This window comes from Zea mays, chromosome 9 (assembly GCF_902167145.1).
Source record: "Zea mays cultivar B73 chromosome 9, Zm-B73-REFERENCE-NAM-5.0, whole genome shotgun sequence".
Taxonomy (NCBI): Eukaryota; Viridiplantae; Streptophyta; class Magnoliopsida; order Poales; family Poaceae; genus Zea; species Zea mays.
The window spans coordinates 4606791-4623933 of NC_050104.1; the positions used below are offsets into that span (position 1 = coordinate 4606791).

Consider the following 17143-nt stretch of genomic DNA (forward strand, 5'->3'; position numbering starts at 1 on the left):
TGAAAAATACAAGTAATAAGAAAAACATTACCACTGGGGTTGTAGGTGTTTTGTTCTGTTTCGTTATATTTGTATGAACCAGTGGATCAATATCAGCTTCATCGGGGCAACTTTCTAATAGTACACGAATATGCTGTTGCCTTAACAGTAATTCATGTACCTGTGTGTCTGTAAACTGTGTATCCTGCTGGGATGCTGGAGTATACATATCAGGTACAGTTGGGGGGGCCGGACACGTACATCCTTCTTTATGTATCATGTAAACAAACAAAACATAGTTTAAAATAATGGCATCAAAACGATATCGACAAATGATTGCACAACTTTTTTATATTGACGTAAAGACCATAAAACTGACTAACCTACCGTCTGGGGAAGAATATCATCTGATTTTGTAGTTGTTTTCTGCACATCATAACCATCTTCATTGTCCCCTGACTCAGCGCGGAGGACCTCATCAATTAACTCGCCAAAAACATCAGATAGATTGTATTATTTCTCAACAATCTGCTGAAGAGTCTGTTTAATAACTGAACACGCCTTACCAACCTCCGTATCAAAATGTGATAACTTCTCTATGAAACCCAGACGGTGGCGGGATGGAAGCTGATTCAGCTTGCTTGATATCAAATCCCTGATGAGCGGGAGTTCGATGTGAATTGTGTGCTGTCCAGATGGGTCAGGACGAGGTACATCAAAAGTATTTGTCCTGGTCTTATGCTGTTGTAAATTGAAAAATATTAAGTAAATATATAGCGTATCACTGAATATTATGTTGAAATTCTATGACAAAAAAAATATAAATAGAATGTTCCCTTAAATTATGCTTCAACAGGTGGTACAGCTGTGTAGCAGGTCTCTGTGGTGCTTCAGAACTAAAAAAAGGTGTGAAAGATGGAGTAAAACTTATACACACATATTAAATTGATAAATGTGATTCATATGTTTAATGGACAATGCACAAAAAGCATCATAAATATGCTTACAAACTGGCATAAATGTATGTGAAAGTTATCATATGTATATAAAAAATGATAGACACATAAAAAAATACCGAACAATGTCCAAATGGTTCTTCTCCTTTGCGTATCTTGCCCTTGTCAGCTCTTGTCAGTGCTTGAATAATATTCCTATCAAAATATTTGATGTGTGGTGTTCCACGTTTATTCTGAGGTGCCGCTGAGTCATGAAGATGATCCAAATAATACAGCTGCAAAAATCATAACATGAGTCATTGTGAGACATAACAAAGCATAATCTACGTGTATATGGATTTTGCATACAAGAATATGGCTACATATAACAGACAAAAAGGGTATGCTTACAAGAATGACGATGGAACATCCGTAAATGGTTGTAGAAACGTTCGTAACGCTCCTAGTATGCCACTTCTTGGCAGCTTGGCATAAATCATTGAAAATAAGTTGGCACCAGTCCATCTGGTGGAAACGATCCATCTCCTCAGTTAAAAGAACCTCATGGTTGGTTATTCTCCAGCTGGCAGTAGGGAACAACAACCTATTGAACAGTATCAGGAAAAAGGATCTGATGCTTAGATCATCGTCAGACCCTTTCCTCAGACGATCTTGAAGAGCTGCAACCCCAAAATCTTCTTTCGATAAACCAAGTTCAGCCCTTAAATTGTTGGCAGCAACAGCTTCATCGATTCCCAATGCCGTTCCTCCACCAGCATTTGGTAACCCCAAAATAAGGTGCACCGTATCCTTTGTAATTTTGAGCTCCTTCCCTGGGCCAGCTCGAATTGTCATGTCATTATGGTCAAGCTTTTCCATCAGCCAAGCTAAATGTGATCTACTACCGAGTGCGTCAAGTCTCATATCAAGAATACTAGAAAATCCCCTCCGTGCAATAGCTTGGCGTTGTCTGTCATTTAATATCTGGATGCTTACTAATACGTCTTGGGGGTTGCATCTCACATTAAGCCTCTGCTGAAAAAATGTATACAATGAATATCGTAAACATTTACATCTGCATAATCGCAACTCAATGTTTAACTCAAACCTCAACACAACGTGATTTCATGCAGAAAATGATATATTGCCATAGACCATAAATTCTAACCTGTCGGGGGGGGGTCCACTACTTTCCTCCGCTTTGTAACTATCTTCTTCAAGACTTTTGGAGGACTGTCATCGAAGTTATGGTTCTTCGATAATGGCATAAAGTCATCGTCCTCATCAGCAGCCTGCCTTGTTTCGTGTCTAACAGATTCCGCCGGAACACGGGGTATGTCAACACTAAAGCACTCTTGAGTAGACTGAATTATAATCCGTTTTGGATTAGATGGAGGTCGGTCTACGTTCTTCATGTATGATGTTCCTGCCAAATCAAATAACACATATACATAAAAAATGTAAAGGAGCAATAAAAAGATAAGCGCAAGTCAATTCAGTTCATGACCATGCATTCCATTACTACACAAAAAATCATGCAGCAGCACTACTAGGAAGGGTTTGGAGGTAGGGATAGGGAGACGCGCTGCTGCGTTGTTCATATATGATGTTCGAGCCAAATCAAACAACACATATACATAAAAAACTTAATGGATCAATAAAAAATCTACTCATATGCGATGTCCAATTAATGTATACTCTGGATATTTCGTGCGTGCTGACCCTAATTGAACAGCGAGATGTTTATGGCATAACATATTGATGTATATATCATAATTTTGTCAACAAAGCAGCATAATGCAGTATTGTAAATTGCATAAACGTGTGAGACGTTGAATAGTATAAATTTGTGTATCCGTTGAACAATAAATTTATGCTGAATTGTTTTTTGATAAATCAAGCAATTGGCAAAATAATAAGGTGAAACCGATTTACGATTCAGATTGTGTAAATATGCAAATGTAAGAGTTAAAGGTTGAGGACTTACCCGAGTGTGGATGTGCCTGGAGGCCGGCCGATTTCGGGACCCCTCTACAGGGGAGTAGCCCAAGGCGACGCGTGGCTCGGTCAATGCGTAGGGGACTCGGCGTTGGGGACGGAGCTCGCGACGGCGTAGGGGACTCGGCGTTCGGCCGCCGCAGTGGAGAAGATCGAGGTCTCGGTCTCTGCGGTGGAGAAGAACGAGGGGCGGCGCCACCGCCTCCGCGATTCCGGGTCCCTTCCCGGTGAGGAAGAATAAGGCGACGGCGTCTCTGCGGCGGAGAAGGCGATTCCGGGTCTCTGCGGTGGAGAAGGTGAATGCGACGACGGTGGAACGACGGGGGGAGAATCTCTATGTGTTCCGCGGCCGCGGTAGAGAAGAAGCTCACGACGGCGATTAATCTAGGGTTCGGCGGGCGCGGTGGAGAAGAAGCAGACGGCGGCGATTGAGCTAGGGTTCGGCCGCCGCGAGCGTTACGGGTGAGGTGAGCTGAAAAAATGTGTGCTCGATTGCTGGATTCGTGGGCCCGATACACGTAAACTGCTGGCGAAATCAACACGAAGGCACATGGACCGACACGTGGATTACTGTATCATAAACGGAAGCATAAAACATCGTAATATCAATATTTATGTGGGGACTAGTACGGCTGCCCAGATTGCGGGGACACGATCTTTTCATGGGCCCGGATGCCACGAAACATGCGCACACCAAAAAAATGTGTAAACCGTAACAAGATTGAGCATAACACGTAGTTATAATTGACGTAAGTAGGTGGTACAGTGAGCCAAAAAAGCCTGCTCAACTGGTCGGTACGGCGCGGTCCGCGCACCTGGTCGGTTTCTGGTCGGGGCTTCCATTAGTTAGAGAGAGCCTAGGGCTCTAAATACTATATATATATATATATATATATATATATATATATATATATATATATATATATATATATATATATATATATATATATATATATATATATATATATATATATATATATATATATATATATATATGCACAAATGACGGAATTTGTTAATTCCTACAAGACGATTTAAAGGACACTATAACCCGTTGCATATGCTAATCATTTTATCTGTTTTAAACCGTAAGCTAAACTTCTCTAATTTGAAGCATACATCTGCAACGCTAAATTTAGGTGACATGTACTACATGAGATGGATCACCCGTGAGATAAATGTTGCCTTAGAGCAAATTCAGTAGTTCTCTAAAAGACTTCCTAAATCAATAATTTAGGTAATTAACATGAAAACTATTCTCCAACAGTTCTCTAAATGAACTTTCTAAATTTAACAACTTGTCATCTAACCTTATTTTCTCTCTACATTTGGCAACTATTTAACAACCCCCTAAACAAAAATGTTGACTGCATTATATAGTTTTTGTGGCTTATTTTTTATGTGGATAAATACAAAACAAAATTACAACCTATATTTAGAGAACTATTGGAGAACTCACATTTTTTTACTCCAAAAGTCATTTAACAACTTCTTAAATCTGTGATTTAGAGAGCTAAAATTTACATAACTATTAGAGTTGCTCTTATTAGCTTCATGAAACGACCTATAGAGCGCAAGTCGTCAGTCTCTGCCCCATTAGGCCGAAATGTCTGACGTGTACAGAAGACGTCCGGCCGGCCGTGTCCGTGCATGTGCAGTTGGAAAAAGGAAGGACAAGTTCTGAAAATGTATGCGTTCTTTATTAATTTAAAGGAAGGACAAGTTCTGAAAATGTATGCGTTCTTTATTAATTTAATTTCGCTCGTTTGTGTCTCATACGCAAAAAAGCATGCATGGCGATGCTTTGATTATATGTACCGTTCATAATTCACCACACGTCGCAACCGTTGCGCCGCCGGTGTACTAACTTTCAGAGTATCTATCCCACACGTACAAAATCTTCCATCTCTCGTAGCGCAGATCGTCGGGCCTGAAGTATTTTTTTCATATATTCACATCCGATATGTGCAGCCTGCCGTTGCCCGGTGGTAGGCTAGGCTAGAGCTAGCCTGGAGGATTTTTATTTGTAGGAGTAGGGGAGCCGTACTGTACTACGACGGACGACGGTCCTCTCGATCTCGCTGAGTTCGTGTGCGGGCATGAAAGAGACAGTTGGGATCAATGATCAAATCGATGGGCGGACCAAGGCACGAGCGCAGGAGTGTGTGGGATTTCACAGGATTATCTTAGGTAGTCTTTAATTTGGAGTTTGGTGGAACGGAGCCAATTTGGTCTTAATTTGTTGTTGTTTAGATTAGTTTCATGTAGCGGGTTAGTTTTAAAAAATGAAAAAATATGCTCACATTAAACTATTAGGCTCACAAAAATCTTTGAGCGGATCCACTCTATCCCATCTAACTCCGAAACCAAACACAACGACTTTAATTGCCATGAGCGAAATCTTAGACCACTACGGTCCATGATCTTGCTACATAAATAGAGGAGAGGGGGAGAGTAGGGATCAAGGTGAGTGAGTATCTGAACTGTTAGCACAAATTTAATATTTAAAGTAGATGTGTATGAAGTTTGGTGTCAAACTTATCAAATACATTATTAACAATAAAAATAAAATTTTACATAAATTGTGTCATACATTATTTGCCTCCTACAACAAAAAAATAAAAATATATGCGTGTCTATATTCGAATTGTAACCGAATTTTATATCTATCATTTGAGAATATATATATATATATATATATATATATATATATATATATATATATATATATATATATATATGATAAATTTTATGTTTATCTTCTATCGATCTTTACATGCTCAATATTTAGAACAAGAATATAAATTTTTACAACAGATTTTGTATCCTGTTTATTCACAAACCAAGAAAAAAGACAACAATTATATTCAAGTAAGTATCTGTTTTCATCCGCGCGAGAGAGTGTGTCCTCATTGGCTTATTGAAATGCTCATAGCATCTTGAAGAGTTTCTAAAATACACTTTTAATCTTATTTTTTTTAGTAAACTTAAAAAGATGGTTTTATTTCATAACTCTCTACCTCAACTCACAGTCTTTCAGCATTCCGAGAAAACCACTCCATCACATGAAAATATACACATGCATATCATTATGCAATCTAGTGTACAAGGACATGGAGAAGGAAAAATAATAAGTAGCATAAGATTCTCAATAAAAAATATATACAAGAGATAAAAGGTCTAAAATTGGTTATAGTGATATAGAAATAGTTTAGTATCCTTGCTACAAAATTATCTTCTATATTTCTATAAGCTAGATTTTGAAAACTACTAATTTGGAAACTATTGGAAGAACCAAACAAATACACTTCCAACTTTTTTTAGCCACTTCTGATTTATCAACTAAAATTTGAAAACTATTGAAGATTCTCTAAGGAGTTATTACTCCTAAAATAAATCAATTTCTAAAGTTACCATGTAATCTAAGTTTTTTTATCAACTGTTGGTCACTCGTTTTTATTCCCGAAAGACATAGAAAACAAGGCAACACAAATAAATAAATGACAAGCTTCCCCCTTAATTAACTCTTCTCTGAAGGTTAATTTAAAGGAGAAGATAGAAAGTATGAAAAGATATTAACTAGAGTAATGCATGTCACATAGAGGATAGAATGAATTACTCATCTGAATGCATTAACATGTGCCATTCTTTTCAATATAGCAAATAATCACAAATATACCTTCGTTTTATAGTCAATAACGCGAAGGTGAAGGAAATACACAACTTCGTAGGTTGAGCGATGCAGTCTAACATCTACTCTAACCAAAAAGTATGTCCAATGCATTTCACTGCGCTTCTATTTATAGTCGTGGGATACAACTTCAACAAAATTACAACCATACCCTCAAATCAATACATTCTTGCTACTTGGTAAGATAAGGGCGCTATTGTCTTTTCTCTTTGTTATCCTGTTGGACAAGTTTTGAGGACTTCATATGACTTAACCGGTTTGTCCTTCACGTGTGCACCGCGCTGAACCGAAGCTTGTTGCTTCATCCTTACAGGCAGATTAGTTGCACGTTATACCTCGACGAAGGTATCATTCAGAATTTCACCTTGTTAGACCTGAAGCAGGTTTATAAATAATTGATGAGTTAGTGCTTTGAGGACCTTCGAGCAAAGAGGGCCTGTAATATAACTTTATGGAAAAAATGTTAAAATCTATGACAATAAATAAGTAAAGCATAATATTGGGAACATGGACGTCTAATAGAGGATGAATTAGATGGTCTAATTTCTTTCTCTATTTGTGGCCTCTATTTTTTCTAGTCGAAACCAATGCAAAAACCAAGCTATCTTAAGTGCAACTACACTCTTGACTAAGTGTTGCTATTCCTATAGCGTAAAGGAGTTAAGCAATCTATGTTTCAAACCTATCCACCAGGCTATAACTAAATTAAGAAGATAAATCATATAACCAAGATAACACAAAATAAATATGAAAGCTTAGATACGATAGAGATTCAAAATCTTGCTGATGCACCAATATTTTTACCAAGGTATCTAGAAGCGCACACGCTTTCCTCTAGTCTCTGTTGGAGCCCCACGCAAGGGAATGCACACGCGAAGGCCAAGCTTCCGATCAGGTAACTCCGTGGATAGCCCTAGGCCTTCTCTATGTGCAAGTGGTGCTCTAGTTTTGGCCTCTCTCGGATGTTCCCCACCATCTTCACTATCGAGTTTCTGCAATGGCGCGCACAAGCATCAAGGGATACAATGGTGTGTTAGTGTGCATAAGCGTGAAACACCCTAACCACTTTTGAACCAGCGTTAGTCTCCTTGTAACACCATAGCCACTCACGAACTAGCGATAGTTACTCCTAGTAGCCCTCTAGGATCATAGATCATCCACAAAGTCTTGCGAGACCGTGACAACTGAGTTTGTGTCATGGCCGCCACCGTGTACCGAAGGGAACGAGGCCCGCGACGTTTCGACTGGAAGCTCGATAGTGGAGACGGCGAGGAGCGACCGAGAGGAGCCGGAAGCGGAGCTCCACTTGCGCGTAGAGAAGGCCCAAAACTCTCTACTGAGTTACTTAGCCGGGGCACCAACGAGGATTAGTCGGAACCTTGCATGGTTTTGGATACCTCGGTAAAAATACTGACGTCATCCACGAGAGTTTGCATCTTTACCTTGCTCTTTACCTTCTGCATTTATATTAAGTATTTAACTTTCAATGTCGCATTTCTAGTTAGATTATTTAGGATTGAAACTTAGGCTTTGCGGTAGAGATAGCAACACTTAGACAAACCCTAGTTTGCACATTCTAGATTGTTTATTTGCATAGGTTTTGCTCTAGTGATTTAATTGTGGCCTAGTTTAGAGATAGTTTTTAGAAGTCCTAATTCACCCCCTCTTAAGCGTCACTGTTTCCTACACCTTGGTGGTGTTCTCTTAATGAGGTTGGGTTGTCTTTGTCTTGCATTTCTTCTTAGTCAAGTCATTAGTGAGCTACTACTTTCTTGAGTTACTCATTCTCCCTTGCAATGTTATTTGAGTGTGTCTCTATAATGCCATTATTAACATAAACTTATTTGCAAGGTGGTGAGTTTACATCAACTAAATTAATGCAAGAAGTAGGGGCAACTTTTTCTCAATTTTTATTACTTCAGTTTTAGGTGTGTTGGGGGTACTACTATTAGAGCCAACCCTTACGGTTTCACGGGCAAGTGTGGGCTAGGAGTTCAAGCATATGGTGCATGATGCATGTGAGCCAAGAGTGGTCACATGTCATGTCATATGACGACATTGGACACATAGACGTGGCCAAGAGGAGGGTTCCTAGCTTGGGGTTGACCAACGAGGACATTAGTTTTCTAAGGGGGTGGATTGCGTTATATCCTGGACGAAGGCTTAATAGGATTGATAGAATACTCATAGCAACCAGGTGCATCTTCTTTTCTAGAAGCCTACTCGAAAGAACCTCTAGGTTAAGCGTGATTGGCTCAAAGCAATTTTGGGATAGGTGACTGACCGAGAAGTTTTCTCTAGTGCGCATGAGTGAGGATAAAGTGCGTACAAAAAACTTGTGTTGATCTGTGGGGATGGTCTATGGTTCTAGAGGACTGTCAATAGCTTCTAACTTGTTAGATGGCTCACCATTATGAATGTTAAGGATTTTTCATTTTGTTTAAGAAACTATCATAACTACGTTGAGAGCTAGCTAACTTTGTTTATCTATTCATTCTTCCTCATTAGGTGCTCATCGATAGTAGTGTTTATACTAGATTTTAATCATTGAACCTTATTAGATTGCTCAACATTTAAATTTGGAAAGGTTTCATATTATTCTAGAACATTCTAATAAGACTTTTGTGAGCTAACTAATTTTGATTTATTTCTTTTAATTGTGCTTTTTGTTTGGTGCAAACTTCCTTAAAGGATTTAATAACTTTGAGAAATTTCCTATCTAAAGGCCTTTAATTTTCACTATCACTATCACTAACATTCTCATTAAAGGATGAGTCATTGATGTTACCTCATACCAAAAGGCATTTGTGAGAGGAGCATGATGAAGAGCGATTGCGACCACATATCACTTTATGAATCATCCCAAGTCTTGATTGATGTGAGAGCTTGGCCTTTGCACCTATTTTTGTTGTCTTTGGGTCTAGGATTATTTGGAAATTTTCCTAGAAATGTCCCTTCTTATTGCATTAAAAACATCCATTCTTTACTTGTTCTTTTCCATCAATGTTGAATAGGATGCCTTCAATTTGAATAAGCATACTGTTGGTGACTTGTTCTCAAATGCTATGAATTAAGAACAAGGCAACACAAAATGTTAAAGGTTAATGTCCTTCGTCCTTCGAAGCATTCTTTCCCTTAGGATATAATGATCTTCAGACGAAGGTCATGAAGGACGTACCTTCATCATCGCTGTATACGTTAATGAAAGATGAAGCATGTTAAATATAAGAAACAACATGAATAATCATATCACATTATTAATTCAAATTTATTATATTATTATGGATAAATAGAAATAATATAGAATTACATTTGTACTTTGGCTTGACGGAAGAAGAAAGTACAAGTGTGATGCACGAGCGAGTACAAATCAGCGTGAACAGTACGGGTGTACTGTTCATCTATTTATAGGCACAGGGCGCAGCCTGTGTGAAATTATATTTATACCCTTTATAATTGATTACAATAATGACACAAACTATCATAGGTCAATCTGTCTTTTCATCTTTAAGTCGGTGCGACCCTTCGTCTTAAGGCACGTCGTTATGCTGAAGTTCCCTGGAAGGTAGCTTCGGCGTTATTTCTATGCTGATCTTCCGAAGGTGTTCCTTCTTACAGGACTTTCAGCTATGAAGCAGACCCCTAACAGTAGCCCCATCGTGGTGCTAGATCATTTTTCATAACGAGCTTGATCCGTGAAAAATTGTCCTAGGCTTCGGAATGCCGAAGGTCCGAAAAACACCTTCCCTGAGCTCGTTGCCGAGAAACGATTAAAATAATCCGAGCACGAGGTGGCCCCACCATGTAGCGGGTACGCGCGATCTCGTGATTCATCTCTCACGCACCGTGGTCCACCGTTCAGTGGGTGCGGGTGACTGTTGAGCGGGTACGGGCGACTTGACAATTCACCTTCACACCTGCACCACTATATAAACAGACGGGTAGGTGTGAAGTTACCACAACATTCATTGCCATTGCACTGTTGTGCTGCTGAAAAATTTAACCATAGCCAAAGCTTTCTCATCGCATTCTCAAGCAAAGCATCATTTTGATCTAGCTTCGTCATAAGAGGGAGCTTCGTCAGAACTATAAAAATCATCAACATTCGTAAGAACTGTAAAGAATTCAACACCTGATGGCTAGAGTTTGTTCAACTGCTAGGGTGACCCGTGACGGAGAGGAGGCCGAAGCCACAGAGACTGCCCCAACCTCTGAAGTGATGAAACAATCAGGAATGGTTGTGACAGAGGGAGCTGCTGACGAAGGTGCATCTGCTACCGAAGCTGAATATGGTGACATCGAAGAAGATGTTGTTGATGAAGAAGAGGAAGATTATAACACCCTCATGCCAGCCAAACCCAGCCACTTGGACTTTGGAAAATATACTATTCCTGAGGCTGATATGCCCACGATGATAGAGCTAGGCTACTTCGAAGAAGCTGAGAAGAAGCTAATTCGCTTCGCCGGGGAAGAAACCACTCCGACACTAGAAAATGATGAGGTGGTAGTTTTCAGGAGTTTCTTCAGAGCAGGATTGAGATTTCCTTTGAACGAAATGATTGGTGAAGTTTTGGAAAATTACGAAATCTAGCTTCATCAGTTGACTCCAAACGCTATCGTTAGGCTCAGCGTCTACATCTGGGCACTCCGAAGTCAAGGAATGTACCCAAATGTCGAAGCTTTTTGCCGAGTGCACGAACTTCATTATCAGACGAAGGCCAGAGAAGATGGTCTTCATAAGAATTTTGGTTGTTACAACTTCGCTTACCACAAAGATATGAAGTCTCCGGTGGTTAGCTATCGCACCAAGTGGCCAACCGGTTGGAAAAATGAGTGGTTTTATGTTAAAGCCGATGAGAAGAAGAGGGAGAAGCTCAAGATGCTAGTACTGAGCCCGCTGAGCTTAAGCTTCGGGTTGACTAGGCCCCTGTGCCATATGTCAACAGGGTCACCGTGCCAACACTACACGACGGTTGATCTTTAGCGACCCTTATTAGGTACCAACTGTTGGTTGCTAAAGATTAGGGACCGACGGTCAGTCGCTAAATCCTTTTGTAGCAACGGTAGGTTGGTCGCTAAAAGTTTAGAAATTTAACAACTTATGGTTGGTCGCTATAGATGTTGTCGGAGACTAGCGGTGGGTCGCTATAGAGCAAGGATAACTATCAAATCTTATAGCCTGAACGTACCTGTAGATGTTAGTGACTAAAAATTAATTAAAACAAGTAAACATTGATCGCTAAATTGCATGGTAATTTATTTTTTTAATATTGCTTGTATGTTTATTTCATGGTTTGTTTATGTATGCACATGACTATAGTATGCAACTGTGTTCTTTATGCTTATATGATATTAGATTCGAGTTGAAAGTCGTTTCAAATGTTTATTATTTATTTGCATTCGTAATAATTTATTCAAATGTTTAATATTTATTTGGTAATTTCTTTTATGATTTTTTGAGTAATTTAAAAATACATTTCGAAATAAATAAAAAAAGAAAACTCTTCCTAACCCTAAGGCCCACTAGGGGCCCATCTACCTAACCCTAGCAGCTGCGCGCTCCCTAGCTTCTCTCCCAGCCGCCGCCGCCTCTACCTCTTCCTACGCTTCCTTCTCTCCACCGCGGTCCCGCACCACGGGCACGCGCCGTCGCCTCGCCCCCACGGCCTACGCCGCCGCCGCGGCAGCTGCGGCTGAGGCCCCGCTCCCCATGACGCCCCGTCCGACCATTCATTCGTTCACCGGCCAGCGTCAGCCAGCCAGGCGTCCAGCTCCAACACGTGTTGCCAAATGCCAACACTCCAGTCTCCAGGTGATGGTCGGTCAGCCACCAGGGCCTCCCCGTTCGGCCATCGTGCGTCCAACAGTCGGGCACCGGCGGGCGGCGGCCGCTCGCCCCTGCGGCTTGGGCGCTCGGCCACGGCCAGTGCGGGACGGGGGGGGGGGGGGAATGCTTCTGGTAACTGCCCAAAAAACAAAGAGAGGGTTAGCTGGTGTTCATTTTTTCTGCTGTGCGTTCAGGTTGAAGCGCCCAGGGTGCAGCCGAAGCTGAGCGAGCCCTTCTTGGGGTTCACCCAGACCGCAGAGATTTGGAACTCCAGGGCTTGCATGATCGGCCTCATCGGCACCTTCATTGTGGAGCTGGTAACGACGTTTGAGGCATTGCTTCTATTCCTACTTGAGTTCCGTTCTCAATGTTCGATGGACCGGCTTCTTAATTTCTAGGTGCTGAACAAGGGGATTCTTCAGATGATTGGGGTGGAGGTGGGCAAGGGTCTGGACCTTCCTCTTTGAAGGGTGACCAAATAGTGACATTATCGTTTGCTGGTGTATTATGCTGGCCGAAAAACATGAGGGTTTCACTTGCTTTTTGACTTGGTGGCTACATATGCATGTTCATCATGCATGTCCTTGGATATCCGGATGTTACAACATCAACTATGTTAATGACTTGGTGGCTGGCCGTTTGACAGGGTTAATTGGTGAACAAAAACGTGTGCCTTGTGAAACAGAGAAAGATAATTGATGCCACCGTGAAATTAGTACTGGTTTATAAGGTAGTATACATGTGTCTCTTGTTGCCAATGCAAATCTGTTTCCATGGTTGGTTCTTATTGATTCTTTTCTATGCTTGCAGATAAGATCAATGCAAAAATGGGAGAAGGTGGTCTTCTCCGTTGCGCTCCTGAAATATTTGAGCAGTCTGGAGTGGCTAGTTTGTTTTCAGACATTGGACTTTCTCCTCATTCAACATCAATTCTCATGAGTACCCTTAATGCTTTGCTGATACTCCCTTGTATAACTGCCGCAATGCTGCTGATGGATGTCTGCGGGAGAAGATAAAACATGAGACACCATGAAAATTAGTGATGTAGTTGTGGGCTTTTGAACAATAGCTGGAGTGATATAAAACATTAGTGATGTAGTTGTGGGCTTTTGAACTGCTTCAAGCTGGAGTGATGTCGCTGTGGTGCTTTTGTGACTGATCATCTCTGGAGCTTTTGTGAATGATCTAGCTAACAATCTGTAAATGATCTAGTTGTGAATGATATTATAATTGTGATGCTTTTGTGAATATATAATTGTGGTGCTTTTGTGTTTGTGTGATAAATCTATGACTGTGGTATACTGATTAACTGTGTATGTCTTTATGATTTGTGTATAAAAATCTGTGATTTGTGGTGCTTAATTAAATGTATATTATTATTAATAACAACTGTAAAAAGGGCGACTTTCTGTTGGTTGCTAAATGTATAGAATGACGACTTACGGTTGGTTGCTAAATCTATAGTACAACAACCCACGGTTGGTCGCTAAATATATCATATTAGCAACGGACAGTCGGTCGCTAAAAAGATGTCGGTCGCTAAAGCCTTTAGCGACGGCACTTACAGCGACCATCCTTATGGGTCGCTAAAAGTTTTTAGCGACCAACCGTAGGTCGCTGAAGGCCGTTTTAGCAACCAACCGTAGGTCGCTGTAAGTGAACCGTCGTGTAGTGCAAGAAGCTGTGGCAGAATTCCGGGTGGTAGCCGAGCAGATCAGCACAAGAGATCTAGTCCAAGAATATCTGGCCTATAAGGTGTTCCCGACGCAGAGTGAATGGAACATGCCGAAGGTAAAGGGGACAAAGGAGAAGAAAGAACTTGTGCGACTGCCTTATCGGTTCAAGTTTGAGAAACAGTTTAAAGGGCCATGCCAAGAATGGTTAGAAATGATAGAAGCCATGTGCAACGAAATTTTGGGTAATTACACTAAAAAAGAAGATCAGCTGGACAGCTGATGACTGCGGCCTTCGGCACTCGACCGAAGCGAAGGTTGAATTGGGTGATGGATGCATTGAATTTTGAATATCCTGACTATGAGTGATTGAACAAAGGTGCCGAAGGCCAAAAGAGAAAGAGGATTGTTTGCGTTCTAAGCAGACAAGCTGCTAGAATGGTGAAAGAAGATGAAGAAATTCTGAAGAAGAGAAAACCCAGTTCTGAGCCGAAGGTGGCTGCTCCGAAGAAGAGGAAGGCTGCGGCTCTGAAGCCAAAGACAATTGAGATAGAGGAAGAGACTCCTTCAACACCTTCTGCTGCTGACGTAGAAGAAATTCTAAAGGTAATGACTGAATCCTTACCTATCAAGCTAAGTCCACTGGGCCACATCTGACAAAGCTTTTACAGAAGAAGAAGGAGCCCTCGGCAGCGAAGAAGTCTGCTGGGCCGAAAAGGCAGAGGATTATTACTATAATCGAAGCCATTGAAGAAACACCACCGTCGACCTCAGCGTCGAAGATAACACCTGCTGCCGAAGGTGCTACAGCTACCGAAGCTCCTCCCACTGAAGCTGCAACTGCCGAAGCTGCAACGGCCGAAGATACAATCTGGAGAGCATATTTTCTGATATTAATAAAATGCTTCTGAATATGGCCGCGAAAGAAGCTGTTGCAGTCGCCAAAGAGACCCTGGCCACAGTGCCTGGAAAAGGGAAGGAGATCGCCGAAGATACCTTGGAGGAAAAGTATTTCAATTTTCAAAACATAATTGGTCAAGAGTTATCTAAGGCTGAGAAAGAAGAGCTGAGAGATTATGCTATATCCTGTGGTTACAAACTAGGAGCGTTGCTCTTCGGCGCTATTGACGATGAAAGCTTAGGATGCCTCCAAGACCGAACTGGAGCTAAGGTTATTAGTACTCTGTCGAAGAGTATTGGTTTCTCGAAGCTTGAGGCCGACATTAGCCGCTACCGACGACAGCATATCGTCGATAGTTTGTTCTATTCTAATTTCAAGGTAAAATTTTTTCCTTCGGCTTTTCATTATTTTACGATGAAGGTAATTGTTGATGAAAGTTATTTTGCACAGAGTATGCTATTAAGTAAAGCCTTGAGGATGCAACAAGACCTCGAGGATAAGAAAACTGAGGTTATAATTGAAGGCTTGGAAAAGAAAATTAAAGATCATGAAGCCGCTCTTGAGAAGAAAGATTTTGTTCTTCAGACGATGGATGGTTCACTGATAGAAGCTCAAGCCGAGATCGCCAGATTAAACAGTGAACTTCTCCTGAAATCAGAAATATTTGAGCAAGAAAAGAGGAATCTCGTTACGAAGCTTAAAGCCGAAGTCAAAAAGAGTTCAAATTTGTAGAAATCATTGAAGGAGCTTCAGGATAAATGCCTAGACTTTGACAACCGATGCGTGCAACGGCTGAAGCAGGTTTTCAACTCAGTTGGAGCCAGTTCTGAGAAATTTGAACCTTCAGTTGAAGACCTGCCAGGCACCTTCAAACATATTGAGGGCGAAGTTGATGCACTTGACGAAGTTATAGCCGGACATGGTGACTTATGTGCTCTTCTATCTTCTCGGGGCACAACTGTTGCTTTCATGAAAACTGGTTGCACGCATGGGAAGATCGTCAATAAACCTAACTTTAGCTTATCACCAGCAGATTTAACTGATATTCCCAGCCTAGCCCGAAGCATAGGAAATAGATTCATAACACAAATCTGGACGAAGGGTGGGCGAAGCTTAGCTGGTGACGAAGCTCGAAGTCACCTCAAGCCGGTAACAAACTCATACCTGGTGTTTACCTTCTCCTTGAAACTTGAGTTTACCTTATAATGCTTTGTTATGTACAGGATGACGAAGCCGAAGAGCAATGATCTGAAGCTTGACGGATAATGATGAAGTGATGAAGCTGAAGACACTGCTATAAAAAAGCTCTAGAAAAATTCTTGAATTAACCTTGTAAAAAATATTGTAATTTAGGAATCAGATACTACTCTGTAAATTTGTCCATACCTTGTAATATATTTTTACCTTTCCATCCATGTATGAACCGCTTTGATGTGGACGAAACTTGTATTTTTTGAGCCGAAGGCAAAAAACACCTTCCCTTCTTTTTCGTACACAACGAAGCATAAATCTGCTTCTTTTTGCTTTCGCTGAAGCCTTGTCATTAGAGCCGAAGCAACTGTCTGTACTTCTATGGTATGATGATGATCCTACGAATGTCTAAATGAATGTATATAAATGCAATGAATGATGTGATGTATTGTGCAAATGAATGTCCATACACACGCTTACGAAGCCACATCTAGACTCTGCATTTCCTTAGGAACGGCTGAAATCTCTTTGCCGTTTATTTTTCGGCTTCACTACTTATTTTTCGGTGTAAGTTCTGCATTCCCTTAGGAACGTCTTTTGAACTTCTTCGCCTTCTATTTCGGCGATATAAGTTATGCATCCCCTTAGGAACGTCTTTTGAACTTCTTCGCCTTATGTTTCAGCGGTATTTGGCTCTGCACTCCCTTAGGAACGACTTTTGAGCAGAAAACTTACGCTGCGCTCCTTTAGGAACGACTTTTTGTAGCTTCGTCGTGCTCTGCATCCCCTTAGGGACGACTTTTGAGCTTCTCCCTGGTTTTTTTCTTTTCTCTGCACTCGATGGTGTGTGCTCAGATGTTACATTTTACATTCTTTTGGGGGATTTTGCTCTCGTAGAGCTGAATAAGAAAAAAAAATTACAAGCTATGGCCCCATTAAAAACCTTTC

The 17143-nt window shown here is 40.9% G+C and overlaps 1 protein-coding gene across 1 annotated transcript; it reads left to right on the forward strand.

Moving 5' to 3' along the window:
- Positions 1 to 12154: 12154 nt before the first annotated feature.
- On the forward strand, positions 12155 to 13678 carry LOC103637819 (light-harvesting complex-like protein OHP1, chloroplastic). Its single transcript, XM_008660859.3, has 3 exons — positions 12155 to 12415; positions 12625 to 12747; positions 12829 to 13678. The coding sequence occupies exons 1-3, from the start codon at positions 12314 to 12316 to the stop codon at positions 12895 to 12897; spliced, it is 294 nt and encodes a 97-aa protein (XP_008659081.1). The 5' UTR covers positions 12155 to 12313; the 3' UTR covers positions 12898 to 13678.
- Positions 13679 to 17143: the final 3465 nt, after the last annotated feature.